At 34.2% G+C, this 23274-nt stretch overlaps 1 protein-coding gene across 1 annotated transcript in view; it reads right to left on the bottom strand.

The window, feature by feature from the left end:
- LOC147078069 (uncharacterized) overlaps nucleotides 1–23274 on the bottom strand; it is a 217440-nt gene that overhangs the window by 121104 nt on the left and 73062 nt on the right. Inside the window, exon 11 of the mRNA XM_085961165.1 lies at nucleotides 8498–8630. Within this exon, the coding sequence (XP_085817291.1) occupies nucleotides 8498–8630 (133 nt within the window). The remainder of the gene's footprint in view (nucleotides 1–8497; nucleotides 8631–23274) is intronic.

The following is a 23274-nucleotide window of genomic DNA, read 5'->3' as shown; positions in this document are numbered from 1 at the left end:
ACACTAAATATAGGTATAATTTAAAAAAAAATAGTGTGATCGATCATCGTGTCTTCGAAGCACTGCATTAGCATTCAAACTATTGGACACCGAAGGTTTCTCTGTTTCGTTTTATTTATTGGCTGGATAATAATAATAATAATAATTGTATGTGTGTTTAATTATTTTTGAATGACGATTTGAATTAAATATTTGGCATTGATATGGACGACACTTATTTGCGGACCGGCGGTTTTGAAACACTGAACTAAAGAATAAATTCTGTAGAATGTCATGAAACTATTGTTAAATTTTTAAACATGCGCTCAAAGACAACGCTCGACAGTTAGGTAGATATTAGGTAGGTACGTATAATGTGCAATACATATGATTACATAATTAAAATATAAATAATAACAAACTGCACCTGATGGTAAGTACCTATTTAAAATGGAACTATAGAAACAACTGCATCAAGGCAGTCGATTTTAATAATACGCTTTTACATATTATTTATGTTAGGCCCTTTACAATAATTACTGGTGAGGTGCAGTTTACGAGGGCAAATAATTTATGGGCGAAATCTCGACGAGCGATTGTTTGTATGCAATTAAGAGCATTCAAATGCAGTCTTCTTGGAAGTCTTGCCAAATGGTAGTATCAAAATAATATGGGTAAGTATTTACAAAGGCACACTAGCTGGCACTCGACCTCTTGGCCGCCCTCGATGGAGATGGGCGGACAACATTCAAAGGGATGCGGAAAGGCTGGGGATAGTCAACTGGGAAGAGAGAGCGCTGGACAGCGATGCCTGGAGAAACGTTGTGCAGTCGGCCATGGACCTGAACGGCCCCTAGCGCCAGTTTAATAATAATAATAATTTCATTATTTATCCATCTATATCTATATCCATCATGTTTATTTTAATCTGCTGTTTTGGAGACCGACATATTTTTCTGGTACTTAAGTAGGTACCTATCTTTATTTAAAAAATTGTAGTTTCGAGTTTATCAATGATGGTCTTCTATGAGCTATGCACAATTAACCATGGCCTCAACATCCTAAAGCGGGCCAGGCCAGGATTTTTGGAGGGCCACCCTACCTATTGCTAAGTTTAATGGCATATTTGTGACGCACAACAGAAACGTTGTCAAAATTGTGTTAGAGGTAAAATTAAAGGCCTTCAGGTTATTTTTAGTAATTGTTTGTAGTTTTAATACATCTAGGTACTTGAATTATGGAGTTGTCAAGTATCAACACAAAACAATCAAAAATTGCATCTTATAACCTCATTTTTAAAATGTTAATATTCCCACCGTACAATAGCACCGCAGGCGTTTTTTTAAAAATTCTTGATCTTACTATTATTAATTTGTAAAGTGTGTTTATCTCACATATCTGATCGATCCGCCACCCCGGGCCCCTAGGCTAGAGCCCTGTCAGCCCCTCCCCTTCTGGGGGCCATGCTATTAACTATAGGGTCACTAATTTTGATAGGAACATTCAAAAGTACAAAAAAGCTTTATGATGAAAATTAGGTATTCATGTATAGAATAATGTTATCAACTTTCGAAGTGTGGGTATTCAGAAGTAACTCCGTATCTGCATTCAGCTGGAGTGTCTGGAAATGGAAGTTACGAATTTCGAAGAGATGTCGATGATGAAAAAACAAAGTTATAATCAAATAAATTCAGATTAGAAAGCCATCATACTTTGGGCACTTGATGCAGCACCACGAGACGACGTATTAACTTTTGGACATTATTATTTAAGGAAAGTTTATTGAAAAATGAAGCTTTGGGAAATCAATAATGTCTTGGCTAAAAAATCTCAGATGTTGGTGTGAGCTTTCAGATTAGAACCTACTCCATTCTTATTTAGGACGGTCTCAAATATAAAATCGTTTCGACTGAGACATGGTCATAAAATATCAAAACCACCATAAAAACAGCAAAACACAAATGTGGAGTAGGTACATCATACAACTACGAAATCAACGAAGAATTTGGTGAACTCAACACAATCCAAAACATCAAAAATTCCCGACTAATATAAATTAGTTATGTCCGATGAAAGGACATGTTTTTATGCGAAACCGTCTACTTCAAATTGCAGTGGTTCAATCGCGTAAGCCAGGAACTGCAATCCATTTTTTTGTATCCCGTATTTCAAAAGGATATAAAAGAATGGGAGCGACAATTAGAAGAGACCTGTGCACACTACAGGCTGTGGAACTACGAATTAGATATGCGTATTTAATGTACGGCTGAATTGAGACATACGCGTATCATACATACATACCGTAAGTCAATACGGGTTTTATACACATGCTTAATGATTAACTGAAATCATTCAGCCAACGTCTTTCGTGAACGCTGTGAATTCAGGAGCAAGTCAGAACGTTCTAAGTGAACGTTTTCGATGAAAAAAAAATTTTGTTATTCGTGACTCGAATTGGCTAATCAGTAAGAACGAGACATTAAATGTAATTGTCGCGAAGTTCAAATTTAAGTTACTCATTTCCCACGAGTCCGACGAATGATGATGGTAATGAATACTCACGTAGATATCTACAGTAAAAATCGAATTTCGATAACAAGACATTAACCCCGGCTTAATGTTGCAAAATGTCGTCGATCATTTTGATTAAAAATGAAGGTTCATTTTCAATGGAGTGTTTATCGACTAATAATATTTTCTAATACAATATTATTATATTATGCTTTAGGCGCTGTAACCGAACGTGTAGAATACGCAGGTAATATTGTATTAACAAAGAAACGCACATGTAAAATAAATGTACCTATGTAAGTAGATAATTTTTTGTATATCTATATAAGGTTATTACTCTTTGATGAATTTGCCATTGTTTTTCTATAATAAGATATTGCGCTTCTAAAAATGTTGTTCTCTCATAAACCCACAAAAGAGATTCTCAAAACAAATATAAATGCGGGTAACTAACGTTCATTTCTAGTGGATTTCACACTGATTACATGGAAAGAGTAGGTACCTACATGATTAATTGAATAATATTTTAAAACATTCTGGCACATATTATTATGAAGTCCTGTTTCTTTTACGTAGGTATACATGGTTACTATAGTTTTATAGACGAATTGTTGTTTTTATTTAATAAAACGCAATTTGTATGTAGTACTTATTCCACTTTTAATCAAGAGATTAGGACCGGTTTCGTCCGCCTCAGAGGGACATTAAATAAAAAGAACAATACAATGCAGTTCCACCATGAATTGACAGTTAACAAAATAAAAGAAATTATAGACGAATCTTAAAATTGATATATATGTACTGTTACATCCCCGAATGGTCCCCATTTGGGGATGTCTCTGTGTACCTGGAGAGGCCCGAGTCGGTATCAAACCAACAGATAGTAAGGGTTGATTGCATTAAATAATGTTAAATATCTGACCGGCAACATTGTCTGAATGCCGTAACAAAAAAATACGAACGGCAACGCCGCATTTGTACCACTCGTAACCGGCCGTTTGTTTTAGCACGGGAGAAGCATTTTTGACAGCAACGCAGTAAGCAGTGTTAACCTCGCTATCCGCCAAAATTAAATTGAAAAGAATTTGTATAAAAATGTAACCATTAGATAATAATGTAAATACATCTAGCAGTTTCCAACACAATTCCAGTGTGTTATTCGTCCACCTCCAAGTCCTGAATCCAGACGAAAAACCACAAAGAATAAAAGTGACAGTGTGTTTTCACTTTCTAAAATGGAAGGAGATGACAGCACACATTCTTAAGTGAACATCAAGAGAATTTTGTTTTACAGTAGATACTCGTAGATAGTGACACCGTCATGATGCATCGATAATGTGTGTAAACGGATGTACCTACCTACTATTATGATTTTATCTTGGCCCTAACATCATAAACCGGCTCCCCCTACCTATCGCTAAGGTGGCAGTGTGATGCTCCACAATAACCTTTCCCAAATTCTACACATTAATAATTATCATTTAAGTAATATACTTAATCATCATAATATTATCACAATATTAAATTAAATCGCACTACCACGCATTTAAAAAAATTATAGCAAATTTATGATGTGTGCTTATATTTTCATTTATCTGGTCGATCCGCCACGCCGCCCCATCCTCTATGCCTGGCTATGCAGGCTAGAGCCCAGTCAGCCCCCTACTTGTGGGTGCCATGATTGTCACATTTTCACTTAAACGTGCCCGGTTAAATTTCTGTAAGTACATTTGTTATTTCATGCGGTTTTGTCAAATGAAGGTTTGAGACTTTGAGAGCAAATCGACAGACGCCACCTGATCTCAAACGGTGAGCTTTATGACGGTCAGCTGCATGTCTGAATAATTTTTAGTCAGTCTCCGATTCACCGCGCTTTCGCCCTTGCAACAGATTTCATATTTTATAATAATGTAATTCACATTTTTTGTTGTTTGAATACTAGGTGGGAATAATCAGCAATTCTCTTAGCCCCCCATCTGAAATCTACTTTAAGATAAAATAAATACGTTTGACGAGAACCCATTTACAGTAATTACCTACCTAGATACCTAGTAGTTTCCAGCTTGGGTAGTTTCCTTTTAAAAAATAAATAGACTAACTAGTGTGTTTTATTATTTTGTTATTAGCTGAAAATTACAAAACCAGTCTTGATTTATAAACAATTAACAACATTACGTAGATACCTTCTGATTAAAAAATATTATTAAATACTAAACCATAGTGGAAAACCCCATGAAGTCGTATGGGCAGACTAGAGAAGTGTATGACAATTATTTATCTACCACAAATAATAATTAATGTTGCATTAGTAGCAAGCATGATTTTTAAATCACTTTTAACCACATTTTGCTAGTGGAGAAAATATTCATTTTGATAAACTTGCAATCACTGATGCAAATGATATGTATGTCTTGGATTTAAATCCCAGCATAAATATAATTATGGTGGCTTATTTAAGAATATAGTTATTCAGATTTGTTCATATTATGTACAAGCAGAAATGTTGATAATCTAAAAACACATAAAATGACAACTACTGTCGATACTTATCAAACGTTCAAAAATATCAGTACTTTAAACGTACACAATACGTTTATACAATAAATATTTCTACAAAACGTACATACGACACATTCAGGCTCTGAGGTACCTAGGCATGGCCCCCATAAGGGGGGGGGCTGACAGGGCTCTAGCCTGGGGGCCCGGGATCAGGAGGGGCCCGGCGTGACGAGTCGACCAGAAAAGTGAGATAAACACAGATCACAAATGTGCTCTTATAGTAAAAAAAAAGTCGCCTGCGGGCTATTATACTTCAGTGATATTAATAATTCAATATATTTGGTTGTGCGATGCAATTTTTAATTGTTAGCCGATACTCGACAACTCCATAATTCAAATGGATGTAGGTACATATTAAAAATACAAAAAATCGCTAAAAATACACCTTGGAAAACGCTACTGCAGCGTGTCCCACTGCCTTTACCCTTAGCGATAGGTAGGGGGGGCCGCCAAACATCCTAGCCTGGGGGCCCGCTTCAGGATGTGGGGGCCATGTATCTAGGTATAGGTTAAAATAATTTTATATGAGTTATCGCCACTGTGGACCGTATACGTGAGCTCAAAGATTGATTTACTATAATTATACTTTAATTTATGACATAAAGCTCAAATAAAGATTAATGTGGGTTTTTTTTAAATAAAATAAATCCAAAGGATTTTCCTATACGATGGTTACTGTAAGTCCGTAATTATAGTTACAGGTAAACCTAATCGACAATTCTTTATAAAAAAATCATGTTAATATTACATTTATTATAAAACGAATATTGTAGAACCAACAATAATTATTTTATTGTTCGTAGTATGGGGTCCAACACGGGCCATAAATTACAAAAGTGTTGCAAGATTTAAAATCACTGCCGTAAAAGTTAACGGTAATAGACAATTAAAACAACTTAGCATCGAAAAGATATTAATGTTTAGTTAGACTTTTAAATACTTCGGTAGGTAGTTAATGTGTATTGTTAAAATAGCCGCCGGCCCTACTCATTTTCACAGTCAACATTAATCAACCGGTTTTGTATGAAAACAAAAATGTTTCTTCATATCATTATCATCTACTAATGTAACAACGCACCACCATTATTTATTAGATAAGAGCAGCGTTTCCCAACATTTACTCGTCACGAAATACTTTTGATTTTTGACGTCACAATATTGTTAATCAAATACCAATCGATACGAAGTGCCTATTTATTATGATTTCAAGAAAACTGATTTTAAATGAACAAATGGAAAAAAAATATACTTACTATCGACAGTACCTCTAGATATTTGGGAGAGGAAAGATAAGTTTGACGCACGGAAAATCTGTATAGTATCTTAGTAATGTTTGGTGATTTTAATATTGCGATACCTCCTTTATGTGTCTAAAATTTAGTTAGATGAAAGAGATTACAAGCGACTAGCGTCACCAAAGACCCCTAAATGCCACAAATACCACATGTCAAAATGTCAAAGGTATTTTGCGGAAAACCACCCATAGCTTTTGGAAAACGGCAGAGATGTTTTAACCATAACCAGACATATTTTAACCGTCGCACAGCATCTCTATCAGAAAAACCGTCCGGCAAGGTGATGCAATCATACCTAAAATATAGCTGCCTTTGATGATTTATTGATAAAAATTGACTGATATGGCCGCTCTACAACTACGCCAATGTGGATGCACTTACAGAAATAAAAATGTACCCACTGAGAAACTCAACCGTATTTATATGCATTAATTCTGTAGTTATATAGAATAAATGTAACGTTTTGCATTATAGGTAGGTTTGAACATAGATGGAGCCAGTATATTGTTTAGATGTTCGATATTCGATGCTTAAATATTATTGAAATGGTAATAGGTAAACGTGTGAATAATATTTAAAACCTAAAATTTAAAACTACCTATTTTCATATAGTATTATATCATAATCAATATTAGTAAATATATGCCAGTGTATTAATTAGTTTTTTCGATTAATTCGAACAGAGTTGGGTTGGAACTTAATAAAATGCTATATTTTTACCCGCCAGACGGCGTTGGCGCTGTCCACTGAACCGGACATCCGGTGAACTTTTTCAAAATCACGCATCAACAAGCACTCGAAACTATGTATCAATATTCAGACCAAAATACTGCTGCAACTCGACAATGTTGACTGTGCAAAAAATTTGAACGATCTTTTTTTTATATCCGATGGCAATAAATTCGCAAAATATAAAGTGCAACTGAATTTGAAAATGGAACGATATAAATTACTTACTCCGGTATTGGAAATTTAAAAAATGATCATTGAAATGAAATGTAATGTTATTGGAAATTAATAAATCAGCATACATCAATGTCATTACAATGTATTACAATAATTATTTAAATAAGAGTGATCCAAATAATTTTCCTAGTAGCTGGCAAATTAATTTTTAAGAATATCGTGTCCGTGGAAAGTAGGACTCACATAAATAACCGAAAATATTACCCCTTAAGCATCGATTACATTGAACTACTTCACAAGCTACTTGTCGGCGAATTTACGATCTGCTTCATCATCGAACTAGATAACAAGCAACTTGTAAACAATCTACCGAGAAAAGTTGAAAGCCGGGCTAACTCTGGCGTGTGGGCCGAACTGCGTCTGCGCAGTAAAGCGATAGTGGCGACCTCCCGATAAAAAACGAACTACTCAATACGTCCTGTCAAAATAATACCAAAAATGGAGGTTTCAACTCGTTAGCTTGTTGGCTTCTAAGCGAGTGGAAAGTTTTGTGTGTCATCATCACAATCACACTAGCTGACTCGCCCGCTTTTAAACTCGCCGACAATTAGCTTGTAAAGTAGCTCAATGTCATCGAGACTTTAGAGGAATATTGAGTTACTATGGAAACAGCATCTCATAGACACTCTTTCGTAAATAGATTAGACATTCAATAAGAGTGCATATACACCCACGGTGGCCGCGCGGCTTAAGCGTTGGACTATGACGCCTTGGGTCACAGTTTCGAATCTTGGGTCTGGCAAGTACACATATTGTTTTTCAATTTGTGTCTGTCAGGGTATGGACTTAATAGGTTGAGCAAGTAGCTGACATCCATTTCTCGTAAAAAAACAAAATTTGTTAATACAAATCTCTACTCTGTGGAGGCCCATATTATGATCCTATTAGGATCGGACATGGTCGAAAAAAAAGAGTGCATATCGCAAATTCACATACATATACGAAAGACTTTTTGGCGGGAAAGTTTAAAACAAATTAGGCGCTGTCAAATAATTATTACACATTGAGAAAGCCGTAAAATGAAACAGTTTAAAAACCACTAGCCTGAGAGATATAATAACATTAATAACATAGCAATATCAACAAAATATAATAATATACTTATTACAATCTTGGAGCTTCAGTCGAATCATCAGTGCTACAGGGTAAAACACGAAAAGTCTTTTATGGCAATTAAATCTACTCACCAGCAAAGGGTACTTCCGCTACGTACTCCTCGACGCAGTGGTCTGTGCTGGCGCTGCTCGATGGTGACGAGCATCTCCCGAGGAACCGAGGATCCGTTTCCGTCTCCATGTCACGTGACATCCGCTTGTATTCCTGTCGAAAAAAGATATTTGGCAAAATGTTAATAACTCGTCCTACAAGTGTGATAATTTGATGCAGATTGTACAAACATCTCATGTCTCACATTCTATAGTCTATAGGGCAGTCACATAGTCTATGTGATGTTGTAAAGTTGTTACCTATAAATAGTGAAGGACAGAAATAGTGACAAGTTCGCATGACGCCAAACGCTCTATAATATTATAATATCCCAAATACTAGTAAGTATTTTGGAACAAGTTTCGATACTAAGTATTTTTTATACTGGAAGTAAGATTACTTAGTTTTCAAAATCGACTTCTTTCCCACCTCTAACATAGACTGCGTCTAGTATAAAAAATGTAGTAAGCTCTCGGGCTCGATGAGTTATTCGCAGTTGACTCTAAAAAAACATTAATTTAAAAAGTTATAAAATTTACTTATTGCCACTCGTTCTTCTCATATCTCTATAAACAGGAAGACAACACACTAACAATAATTTTATAACATACTTATAATTTTAAAAACACTTCTGAGAAAATATTAAATTATAACCAATACACCCCGCAGGAATCGAGCCTGCATCTCTCGGGTATCGCGCCCACGCACATAGTCCTCCATGCTAAAGGAGTCATACTTAATTACGACAAATTTTAACTATTTGCCTTCTAATACTGAAGCCCTTCCCAAATTGAGCTACTAGCTTTAGTGTCTTCAAAATTATGCTAAAATATGTTCAAGAATTAATTAGAATGTAACATTCTTAAATTTTGTGAATTATTCGTTGAAAAAAAATAGTAATAGTAAAATTAGATAACAACATTTCTATAGAAATACGGGATTTAACGACATTCTAAAAATACGAATATTTAAAGAATATGTAGTATGCATGATTTATAATAATATACCTATTAAGGTTATGGTATGTAATTGAGAGTGCAGGATTTTCAGGCACAGTGTAAACAAAAACAGGCGCCAAGCAAAGTTTCATCTGCTATTGAAATTCATTTGATTCTTTTACCAAAAATATCACAATCTCCTATTTTACGAATTTTATATTTTAAAATCGATGTTTAAATTGTAAATTGTACATTAGTACATATTAGAATATTTGAACATTATTTCATAAGTTTATTCCATATTCCATAGTTTTAAATTAATCTGTTATTGGGAAGGTATTATTGGACGGATAATTATTTATGTACCTATTGTTATATTATTTCTATCGCTTTGAATTTTGTTTGATAAATATTGTTTTAAAAAAATGTATTCAGTTGAAAATGTCCCACTGAGGCGGACGAAACCGGTCCTAATATATTAATTAAAAGTGGAATAAGTACTATAAAAAATTGCGTTTTATTAAATAAAAACAACAATATTCCATAAGTGTTTGATTTAATTATTTTGATGTCTAAGTTTAGTAGGTAGTACCTACCTACCTACATAATATTGTAAATGCGTGCATTTGAATGGGGTGATATTTTCTGCCATTTTTATAAAAATAGAAAATCATCAGCTTCCTATATCTGACTACGTTAAGTCAATAATACAAATTGAGAAATTCTGTTAGAAAATAACCAGAAACAAAAACATGTATTGTTTCTCAATGAATATACTTCACGTGTATAACAAAAATAACGCCTAGCAATTCGCCAGGGGATGGTTTGTACTCCTTCACCGTACGCTACGTACGCTACTGAATAGTTATGTTTATGTTTGGTAGGTATTCATAAACATTGATCTAGAAATGTTAATGTTCATTATCAATATAAGAATATACTATATAGAGTAATCGAGAGTATCGATGTAAAAGATCAAGGACCTACAGCAATTTATAACAATAAAAACATCAATATTTGATTTCATTTAATGTTTTTGTATTTCTGATTTGCCTTCGGTAACTCCACGAACGGGCAAGTTGAATCTGATCGAAGATTCGCAATATCACATTAAATCTAACTGCGCTTCGTGTTCTCGATTATATTTTAATTTATTCGTCTGCTTTGATATAGGTACATCGTGTACGGGTTATAAATAATAAGATGTCCCAGGGTATAAGTAAGCCTTGTATCCAAAATATTTCCGCTCCAATCTACGGGTTGTGGGTAATTTTATTTGACTGACAATCAATGTCGATATCATAACATTGTTTATTGGTACCGAAAATCCGTATATCTTCAAGAGGAAGTAGATGCACATCGATTACTGCTTTTAAATACTGTGAAGAGTTTTCAGACGAATTTTTATACTGAATATCTAAACACACCAGACACTACATCTAACTATGATGAAATGCAAAATTAATAGTATAATATAGATATCACACAACGTCAGATTTGAAGGTCGCTTATTATTTTCATTATTTAAGCCTGCGTTTCTCAAAAAGGGTTGCGCGGGATAAAATGAAAGGTTCCTCAAGTGTTAAATTCTAATGAATGGTGCTAGGTGGATGGTGCGGTGCCATGGAGGGTGCCGGATGGACCCAGTGCCGTTGTTTTCCCAATATTGACGATTTATAGCCTATTGAATGTATTATTAGTGATTATGTATCTAATTATCTATTAGGGAGGGTTTTTCACAAACACTTTAACTACTTATTCATAATTAATGTTATATTTTTTATTGTTATACTTAATCCTTGACTTAATAGGTAGGTAATAAAGTTTTTTATCTACTTTATTGTATTAATTTATTATATAAGTTAGAATTAACTGTATGTATTGATTTTTCAGTGTGTATTTACCATTGGTGAGTGTGCATAGTGTGTGAAGATGCCGAAAGGTGAAACCTGGGTCACAAAAAATGACCCAAATGGAATACTATAAAACTAAATATATTAGAATTTAAAATCAAATTCCACCAAGTCGACAGTGTTAGGTACTGGTTTTTATAATACGTACATGCTTTAGACAAAGGAAAGACTAGCTAAAGCCATTTTAATCACACTTAAAACTATGGCGACGAACCGCTCCATATAATTAATGTTATTAAAAGTTAACCATTACAGTTGGTACATATCAAAACCTCGTTAAAATGCGGCGACTTGAGTTGCTGGCATGTTTAAATGTAAATAAAAGGGTTCCATGACTAGATTCATTGGGAAACGCAGCCCTAAACTATCGCTACAATGGTACTGTGGTACATATTATTATGTTATTTAATAAATTAAATTATATTAAATTTTCGTCGTATGCCCGTAGCTTAATTGGAAAAGCATACAGGCGCGAATCCAGCAGATAGAGGTTCAAACCCGTTGGGTGTCGTATTTTTTTCTACAAAACGATTTTTTCTAGTGCGTAGGTATATACATGAGATGTTCTCAAATCATTAAGAAATATTTAAATTTTAAGGGGAGGTTAGGGTAAACGAAAAAGGTGCGCAACTGACTGTAGGTATAATCGTCAAAGCTTCTAACACGATGTGGAATATCTTGTCAAGCAATCACAAATCATACAAATAACCAGAGATATGATGATATGACATATTACAGTGAAGATAGATAACCGTACAAAATATCATTTGTAATAGGAATCAACCACCTTTTTTAAGCAAATTAAAAAAAAACTAGTTGTTTTATTTATCAGAACCGAATAATAGAAAACTCAAATAATGTATCAAATAATAAATAAATAGTAAATTTAAAAAATATATAACGTAGTCAATCAGGGCTCGAAACGGAACGGAACGCACCGGAGCGCCGTTCCGGCTCGTGAAATTTGGAAAATTATCGCTCCGTATCGTGGAAAAAATATGTTGACTGTCTGAGCTAGATAGGCCATAGAATAGAAAATCTGACACACTTATTTTTATAAAACACACATACGATTTAATGACAATGTAAATATCAGAAAATTTGTCGAGCGCTCCGGTTCGTAAACTTTTCCATTTCGAGCGCTGTTAGTCAATTGAATCCGTAGATATCTTATTGTTTTTGTTTATATATTGGTAACACATCTTTCATGTCTTTAAAATCACGATTATGATATAAATCAGTCTCGGGTAAGGTTCCACAATAATTTTCAAGCGAAGACGAAAAAATCTGCCAACGAAAGCAAGAAATATGGCCGGTTTAGGTTCGTGTTTGGATGAGAATAATATAAGTAGTGGGTGTATCTCTCTTCTCGTGGAATGAAATAAATGTATTTCAGGTGGAAGTGAATGTTCCATCCAGTGGGGTAATGGGGTATAGTTTAGTAGTTTGGTAAGTGGATGATTATGTTTTGTATCAAAGATGTCTTAAGACTTACACAGATATAGTTATCATTTATTTTGAAAACCTTAATAGAGATGACTGGAACCTGTCATGGTAAGCCAAATAGTATGTTAAACCTAGCGCTGAACGATGCACTCGGACATCGAGTTCGGCCATTTTATCCCTCTCCATCGCTCAGTGGCGAGTAGGGAATCCAATTCCGGGATCCCGGACAATTTTCGATACCTATGAATCCCGGGATTAGTAAACATAATCCCGAAACGTTCGGGATTGATATTTTTTATCAATCACAATAAATTAGTATGTGTACAAAATTATGTTAGTGAAGTGTATGTACCTGCGCATGTCACAGGGGGAATCGCCAGATGCTCACTGATAATAAATAACCATTTTTTGTTGTCATACGCAATCGTAAGAACATCAGAAAAATAATAAATTCATTCATTTAAAACCAGCTAGACGCGACTGACGTTCTGGCACGCGAACGGCGTTTAACCGCAAGTGCCACGGACGTGCAGCCAGGCACTTGCTTCTACGCCGAATTTTATGAATATTATCTTTTCTTAAATAAATAACTGTTTTACTTTCACGTTATTATCTATATTATTTACTCCATTAAACTCATGTTTTACCAAGTTTGAACGTATACAATATTAACATTAAATGTCTTAAATAGTATAAATTATTCGAGACATTTTTGACCGATTTTATCAATGCTATTTGTATAAATAAAAAAATATTAACTATCGAAAAAGACTCCTAGAAAGCCAATCTCGGGACCAGTCCCGGGATCATCAAATTGTAATCCCGAAATCCCGGGATCAAAATTTTGGTTCGGGTTTGGATTCCCTAGTGGCGAGGCCATAGAGATCCAACATAAATAGTGCACACTACGCCAGTCACGCTAATTTGTTTTCATTGAACTAAGAATGAAAATTGCACACGGTATTGGTTAGTTTTTTTTTTAAATTTAATTATCTAAACCCTGTATATATAGACGCTAATAACGCATAACGCTAGAGGTAGGCTGTGGAGATCCGATAACAATAATGCACACTTTGCCAGTCATACTTACTAATTTGCTTTCATTGAACTAATACAAATTGTAGATGGGTTTAGTTAGGTTAGTTTAAGATACTTAATTACTCTTTTTAAGTATATTTTATGTAGTTAATTAATGGCGTCATCAATCGTCGCAGTCAACAGCGTCGAAGTCTCATTGTGCCAGCGGTAATTGCGTGCAAGGCGATTAATAACTCTAATAAGCAACACTTCTTCTCACGGCAAAACGAAAGGCAAAACAATGCGTTGTCACTATTATTATTTTGTTGTGAACGAGAGGCGCCAAGCTGACGGGTGCTAATATTATACAGGGACCACTACACGAATAGGTACTTATTCGGCAGAAGTAGAATAAGGAAATTTCGTAACAGGGATTCAGTTCTCTGACAATTCGTCTTCGTCGTCTTCATGTGCTTTCTTCTCAACGAAAGTTGGATACCCTATTGCCAAAGATTAATTCTCGTCTTATTCATAATATTCATATTCTTAAGAACTATTATGTGCTTTGGTCGTTTCTTTGGCCAAGAAATGCATGTTATTTTGATCTCTATCTTCCTTCAAAGTATGGGTAAATCACCTAACCTAACCTATATTAACCGAATCAGTGTAAATTTGTAATTTCCGTGATGTAGCATTACAACAAAATTTAAATTTAACTCAGTCACTTCCATCAATTACCTATTAAAGTGCACATATTGCTTAACCTTGAAACGTGAATTTGATATGAACGAAGAGTATTGTTTTTATTAAAATTAGTACCTATACCTACACCACTGACCTTTTCGATTATGAAACAATGTCGACTTGTACCGAAACTAAGACATTCAGATTATAATTCAAATATTTTGGACAGACCGCATCAACCTACGAACAATCACATAGGTATGTACCTACAAAATATATAACATTCCCATTGCTAAACACATACAGCTATTTATAACTAATGCGTGTAAAAGAACATCAGCGTTATAGTCATTGTTTATAATATGAGCAATGACGAAAATCGCGTATGCACTAGAGATGGGAAAACTGGTCGATTTTGAAGACTAAGTATACTTACTACCAGTATAAAAAAATACTTAGTATATAAACTTGTTCCAAATTACTACTAGTATTTGGAATACTATATAGATCGTTTGGCGTACGTACGCGACAAAACTTTCATACTCAACTGAAACTAAAACCATCTCCATATTAGTAGTATTTTAAAATACGTATCGGCTCAGGGAACTCAGACCGTGTATCGGCTTCAATATAATCGCTAAAAATACGCTGAGCTCCGCTTGTCGAAAAGTCCCATTTATTATAAAATTTTAAATTTATGAGTTGTTTTTCTGTTAGTTTATAATATTATTGTTACTAAAATGAATAACAGTGATTTTTTTTTAAATTTAAACATGTTTTGAGCGGTATATAAAAAGCCTAAGCCTGTGCGTCATCTCACCACTGTGCTGCGACACAAAATGTATGACCTGTTATTCATACATTCGAACGCAATAGACTAAGAGGCCATCCATGGACTGAAACCGAATGCGGTTCAGATCCGTGTGCCATACTAAACTTATGATTTTTGTTCACGAAAATATATTTTCACTAAATGTGTAAGTGTATGATATAAACGGATACGATCAGATGCTTAGGTATAATATACTTTGTGGAAATCTATTTCCATGACCAGAAAAGATAAGCTTAGTATTGCACACGGTTCGAAACCGCATACGGCTTCAGTCCGTGGATGGCCTATAATAAATTAAAATATACCTATATTCAAGTTCTATTTCGTTCGTGCGCATTTAATGTCAATCGTGTTGAAAGTCTACCATCTGGCGAGTGCACAGAACAGCGACTCGCGATGATATTATCATCACAAGTTTATTGGGCCACAAATACTTAGTATGGGTAGTTTCATCCGAAACTTGAGTACACAAACTGGTGACAGTATTTCCAACTCACCTCTAGTATGCACAGAAGGCGATACTGAAACGTCAAACCAGTTATTTACCAAAGATGACTTCTATAAATAGTTATGTACAGCGGTCATCTTTGAATGCACCAACGTAAAGAATAGTATTATTTCTACGACTACCATTTCAAACGCACTAAAAAGTTTCTGAATCGCCAACAAGCATTGTAATACGAAAAGTTTACAAGAATCACGTTAGTTGTAGACCAAACTCTTAAGTTTAGACAGGTGCATTGGAGGATATAGGTTTCAATGTCGGTTACCTCCATTTTTGTTGTTCTCTAGGCACTTTTACGTAGTTGTATTTTCATAAATTATCAATACCAACTCAAAGTGTTGGTAACATAGTATTAAGCCGGAGGTGGACTGTAAAGTCGGTTATATTCAGCAGCTCTTTTTTATACTTCTCGACCAAGTTAAGACATGGGTTTTTTTAATTACTCTTAATTCGTTTTATTGAGATTTACACTACAATCCAATGTTGGTCAAGGTCATACAAAGAGATTTAGAAACAGTTACGAGAAACGGGTGTTAGCCACTTGCTAAACCTCGACACAAACAAAGACACATCGAAAAATAACATGTTAATTTTTCGTTCATACGTTGCCACCCGGGCATCGCATGTAATTTTATTTAGCTATTCCCTTTTTCTAATTGTTTACTAATATGTTTGAAAGTTTTGCGATTATTTAAAAATGGTGGAAAATGGAGGTAACCGACTTTGAAACTAATAGCCTCGTGATCAAAAAAAATGATTAAAGTAATTTCTATATTGTTTATACATACACTGCTGACGAATTGTTTCCGTTTGTGCAATCAGCCATCAAGTCATGTGCACGATTATGCAGATGCAAGTGAAGATACTGAACTTGCATTCGGGCGTGCATCTTGCATACAAAACACATTTAAAAACAATATTTTCGCCGTACAATAAAAGGAAGTTATTATGTCATTGTTTGTTCACGCTTCCTCAAAAACAATATTCGGAACACAGTGATATTAACTGCGGACTAATAATTATTTCCATTTATCAAACGAATATTAGGTAAAGTAAAGTTAGATGAATATAAGAATTACAATCCTGAAAATTTTACAATACCGTATCGGGATTAATATTTCTAAACTCGGAATCCTGATATTAATGAAGAAAAAAAATGGATTTCTTCATATGTTCCTACATATATTTTTTAATTTAATCGTTAGTGTCGGGAAAATATAAACGTATAGCTCATGATAAATTTGTGGTAAACAATTTTGAATTTAGTTCTAAAGGTATCCGATCAATTAACTATAGTAAACTGTTTTCATGATTTTGATACAGAAAGTATTTTAGACTCTATCCAAATAGATTAAATAATTAACTAGTTTTTTATTGACCGGATATCTAATTTACAAGATTTAAGAATGTAATTTTATTTGTCGAACATGCATATTTTCCAAATCACGAGTGGTCAATAAAGAATGTTAAATTCTTTAATCTTGTGAATTGTTAATGGAATAAATTTATTTTTATTTTTATAAAATATTAGCAAGTCTAAGTACATACGTTAAGAGTGAAACATGAAGAGATCTGGACGCAGGCTAGTAATTAAGGTAGATACCTAAGTATTTTAGCTATACCTAGTCGACCGTTTCGAAGATAGGTTTATAGCTCGAAACATTCGTCGAAATAAATAACGCAGATAAGTAGAATCAACAGAAAACTTCGTTTCAAAGCCATAATAAAAGAGTTCTACCACGTAAACGTCAATTCAATTAATTAAGTAAGTGTGTAGTACATGTTATTAGTATTTACATACCTTGATCCAAACTACAAAAGCCGGTGTCCGTTGCATGAGTATTAGTGAATTTCGACGTAATTAGGTGAAGCACATCCCGCATCATATATATTTTTGTCTAATGTGTATGTTTCTGAGGTGTTTCCAATTTTTTTATTGTGTTAACTGTCAATTCATGGTGAAAATGCATTGTATTATTAATTTAATTTGATAAAACACATTTTTTTATACGTGTACTTTTTCCAATTTTAATAACTAAATCTGAATCGGTTTCGTCCACCACAGAGCGATATTTTCAACAGAATGTTGAACAGTTGAAAATGTCCATCTGAGGCGGAAACCGGTCCAGATTTATTTATTTTATTGAAAGTGGAAAAAGTAGGTACTATAAAAAAATTTACGTTTTATTAAATTAAATTAATAATGTTTCTATTATAATATAATAACGTTTTTATTAGCTCGTATTCTTGTTTGTCCAGTACACATTTTTTATTGTGTGTCCAGTCCTAGCAACTAAATTATTAATATAATATATTGATATGATTGATCCATAGTAATGCACGTATATTATACGTGCATTACTATAGAAGTCAATATGATATGTTAAAATGACATTTCAGTATTCTATTTATTCAGTATTTCTGTCAAGTACAAAAAAAGTATTTATTAATACATAGAATTGTCAAGTTTATATGATTCAACAGTAAATTTAAAAACGTGGTAAGTATATAAAAAGTTCTTTTTATCTTGTAATTATTTTTATATTAGTTTACTCTTAATCAACATCATGGTGTATCTACCCACAATATTGACGGTACAATAACCCCATAACACAATAATTCTTCCTTTCCTCGTATTGAGTTAATATTGCAAGAAGGCACCGTTGAGTTTAATAGCAATATATAAAATAACCTTATAATCCACCGCGTATATTATATATGCATATGACGCAGGTAATGTTATTTCTGGGAAATGCAATTTGCATGAAGATGCGAGCTCACCTGCGTATGTAAACGCAGATGACGAATGCACCTGGTAAGGGTCCATAATATCGTGGAGTCTTGATACGATATTAATTCACTTAGTCTATAGGTACAATATTTTTAGATAGCCATTGCCATACTAATGGAAGAATAGTTTAAGAACAACACATCTCTTAAACCTTAAAGCCTAGTCCAAACCAATACCATCTTTAGATACATGAACAATATTTTCAACTTGCGTCGAGAACGTAAGTATATGGATATTTTGTATCAGAACAAATCGTTCGTAAATGTGTGTCTCTGATAATTATTTTTAGAAATCGGGACGTCCATTGTTTTTTCTCTAAAGGTGAACTAGCCTTCCATTAGTAATGCTAATAAGGAGGGCAATAACTATGTTTAGTCAAATTGCTTCTGATATTGATACACTTACGTGAGGTGAATTTATGTGGACGGTGTTTTATATGATTTTAAGATAGGCTCTATCAACCTAGTTCACTCTGTGTGCTTCCATGTACTTTTATTTTTCTTATAGCGGTAAGAAAATTAATCAGATGTCGAAATAAATAGTTTTGTAATTGAATATCGGTACAATTTTATACAAAATCATATATTTTTGTATTTCTTTATTCATTTTCATAATAATATATGATAACGATATTAGTTATTTACATAGGTAAGTAGTGACTTTATCGCAATTCGTTTGCTCATAATAAATCTCTGTACATTCCATGCATTGGAGGAACGTGCAATATTGAATTGTAAGGAAACAAATATTTGATACCTATATTATGAAAGGTATGTTTATTGACATGCATTGTAAATATGCAACACTATGAAATGCGATAAACTATGTTGTATAGGTACATTTTATATTCATATCAAAATATAATAATTTAGATTAGATTAAAATAATGAGTGTGAATCTATTGCAATACATTTATGGGATTAATAATTAATGTCATGTATTAGATTATGTTCGTGTTATTCAAAATTAGCAGAACCTGTTTAAAAGTAAAATAATCTTATTTTCGCTCAAGTGAAGCATATTCGCCTACGCAATATGAAGTTTAGATGAGCATACGTTTCTTATACAGAATGGTTGTGAACCTTTCATTCAACCCATTGGTTGGGTCATTACTCTGGATCTAACACTCGTCGGTTTTGTAGATGCAAGATCTGAGCCTACACCCATGTGTTCGAGAGACATGCTAATTACAGATAGATTTAAATACATCGGTGACATGTTTGATCTGTGGACAATAATTGCAAAAGACACTAGAAAAGCTCTCTGCTCATTTTCTGAACACTTGATTATCAATTGTACGTATCATAAATCCTTCCACTTGAGACGAAGGTACACATCTGACATTTACAGTGAATGAAAATTGTATTTACTTTAAAAATGATCCAGTGCACAAAGCGTCATTTTCTGAGCTCAGCATTTCGGATTTCAGTTTGGAGTCGATATCCTCGATTAGCTACTACAGATAAGTTCAATTACAGATGGTACATGAGGAATTACGTATTTGTTTATCTAATTTAGAGCCGATTTTGAAATCGGTATTTTTTACTCAAAATCAATTAAATCCTCACCTACAAATTATTATTCATTTATATACCTATCTATGAATGTATATTATTATTTATTATATATTGATAAAGCAATATTATTTTATTGTTACCTGATTTTTTTATTCTTATTAATAAAGTATACCTAAGTATTTAATCAGTGATGTCCCTAGATAAAATGCCGCCCCTAGGCAGCGCCAAAATGCCGGTCCATTTTTTTATACAGTATTAATTATTATCATCCTTTCCAATATCTAGGAAATGTGTTGTATGGAGACATTACTAACAAAATATCAGACATTAATTATTCGCAAATCTGCACGTGTCGTTTCTGGTCACCAAGGACGTCGAAGGGCAACGGAAGTAAACTAGATGTCGCAAACCCGACAAAACAAGTGAGCTGATTTTCTTATTGGAAAGATATTTTCGTTATTACTAAGTTTAGGTAGCTATTTCTATATATTTCAAATGATTCTCCTTGATTTGCCGTCCTCCGAGTAACTGCCGCCCCCAAGCGACGCTCAATCTGCCTAACCCCACGGGATGTCACTGTATTTAATTTCAGCGGTGTGCCACGAAAGAAATTCACCTTCCCTAGTGTGCTGCCAGGTAAAAAAGTATGGCAGATAGATACTGTTCTAAGGTACATATCGTCGGTGTTTTGTAAAAAGGGCGAATTAACCAAAATGCTACTTTACAGGAGGAGGATTTTTAACTTTTGACATTTATTTGTTTTTTACCTGTAGATGATTATAAATATCTAACAAGTTTATAATAAAGCTTAGAAAGAATACTGTTATTATAATAGGTATTATTATATAATATTTTAAAAGGCCTAATATGTCACATTTGCTTGTAATTTCTTAATTTTAATTAATTTAATTTTGGTCGATTATCGTTTTTAAGTACTTTCCTGTGGAGATAAAAATTCGCCTTTATACACAAAAAAGCTAGTGGGGTACATATTGTATTTTCATTAAAATCTCGATTTCGCCAAAATGGTTGATTCGCCCTTTTTACAAAACACCGACGATATTATTGTGTGCTTCATTAATATAACGTACATCATTGTTGTTCCGTACCTACCATCTCAAAGCAATTAAATATAGGTTCTAGTACGTGATTAACAACCGGTTCGTGCGAACCGGGCGGATGACACCATTTCACATACGATTGTGTTACTGCAAATATATCTCATATCAGAATTCGTATGCTACGTAATAATGCACGGCAAATATTGCAAATCATGGATGCATACATTGCCGTTACACTGTGTCGTAATATGTAGCAATATTAAACTAATATCAGATGCTCATATGATGACGTACGACATGTCATGTGAAGAAAATAATATATTTGACAACGACTATAAGATACTTCATAATACGAATACACCTGTATTCAATCTCACTACATGTAAGTACAACAGTTTCATAGATTGGTACCTAATATATTATGATGGGGGTGAAGGGTAAGTAGACATTGTCAGGGCTGTAACCAATGACGTTATTAACGGACAACGCACTCAATACAGTTGCTATCAAGGAAATTCGCGCATAGCGACATTCGCACATGTATAGGTAGACGTCACGCAATTTCCATTATGCGATATCACGCATCGGGAATTTCTTGCAATATCACCGTTATTGTAATGGCGTTAGAACAGTGTTTCTAGTGTCAATGTTCATTTGAGCGAACCCCTTCGAACCGAACCATTCGGCAGACCCGACAAAAAGCATCGGGAATTCATAGCAATATCACCTTTATTGTAACGGCGTTAGAACAGATTATGCCATTCGGTAGACCCGACAAAAAAGTGAGTGTCATTTTTTTCCAGATGCTTCGTCCATATTAATGTCATTGGCTGTATGTGAAAAAATTCTCCTTTTCACGCATATATTATTATCGTTCATTCGTTTATTTGGCGTACCTAAGCATTGCGTGACCTGCTTAATCTCACGGGATAAGCTTAGATAATTATTGTTCCTGTTGATGGCCGCGCGGCTTAAGCGTCGGCCTATAGCATCGTGGGTCCCAGGTTCGAATCCTGGGCCTGGCAAGTACACATATTGTTTTTCAATTTGTGTATGAGTCAGAGTATGGACCTAATAGGTTGAGCAAGTGGCTGACATCCATTTCTCGTAAAAACAAAATCTGTTAATACATACCTCCATTCTGTGGAGGCCCATATTGATCTAAAAAATATTGTTCATGATTTTCCATAAGTGGATTTGTCAGTGATGGATGCAAACCACATCTTCCATGGATGTCCGAGAATGTGGTCCGAAAGGGAAGAGATGCTCAAGTCAGACCAGCCATCGGGCAGTCAATATTGGTCACCACAAAGGCCAGTTTCATTTAAAACGTGAAGATGTCATCACAATATAGTTTGCATGTCCGTATTGTTTTGTCTTTTTTTTTTGTAAGTATACTATATTAATTAGAATTATTTGTTTTTTTTTGTTATTTCACCGTATTCCCATCTTCCGTGGATACTTTTTATTAGAAAGTCGTAAAACAAGCAGTCAAAAGACACTCGAGTTCGTGGCGACCTCCCACCTACCCAAGATTTAGGTCTGATCCTGCTCCTGAGATATTCCGCAGTGAAAGCGAAGTTTCACAACCATACGTAGAACCTCGTGATATGCCAGATCGAGTTGCTTTTACTGTCAAAGACGTAAGGCAATACTGAAAAGTTTCTAGCGATACGGTGGTTAATAGACACATAATATGTTCCAAAGTAGAAATTAGGCAATTACGTGTGTATCTAGATCAGTAGTTCCCAAAGTTGACTGGGCTCCGACCCATCTAACCGAAATTTCCAATCTTGGGATCCACCTCTTAGCTGTCTTAGAGAAAAGAGGGCATAAATATTGGCAATGCTCAGATTCCCTAGTGGCGAGTCGTGGAACTATTTAATGCTGTCTTATTTGTTCTAATTGAAATGAAAAAAATATTTAGTGTTACCAATATGAATGAAAGACTGTTGAAATAAGAAACACAACTTAAATAAATAAAAATTATTACTTGAATACCTACACCTGAAAGGTTTTTTTACAAAGTAATTTCAATGGGAAGGATGTATTAT

Source organism: Rhyacophila brunnea, unplaced genomic scaffold (assembly GCF_057557595.1).
Source record: "Rhyacophila brunnea isolate RB1 unplaced genomic scaffold, BYU_Rbru_1.0 scaffold_12, whole genome shotgun sequence".
Classification (NCBI taxonomy): Eukaryota; Metazoa; Arthropoda; class Insecta; order Trichoptera; family Rhyacophilidae; genus Rhyacophila; species Rhyacophila brunnea.
The sequence above is the reverse complement of the archived record's forward strand: the minus strand, read 5'-3'. Positions and strand labels throughout refer to the sequence as shown.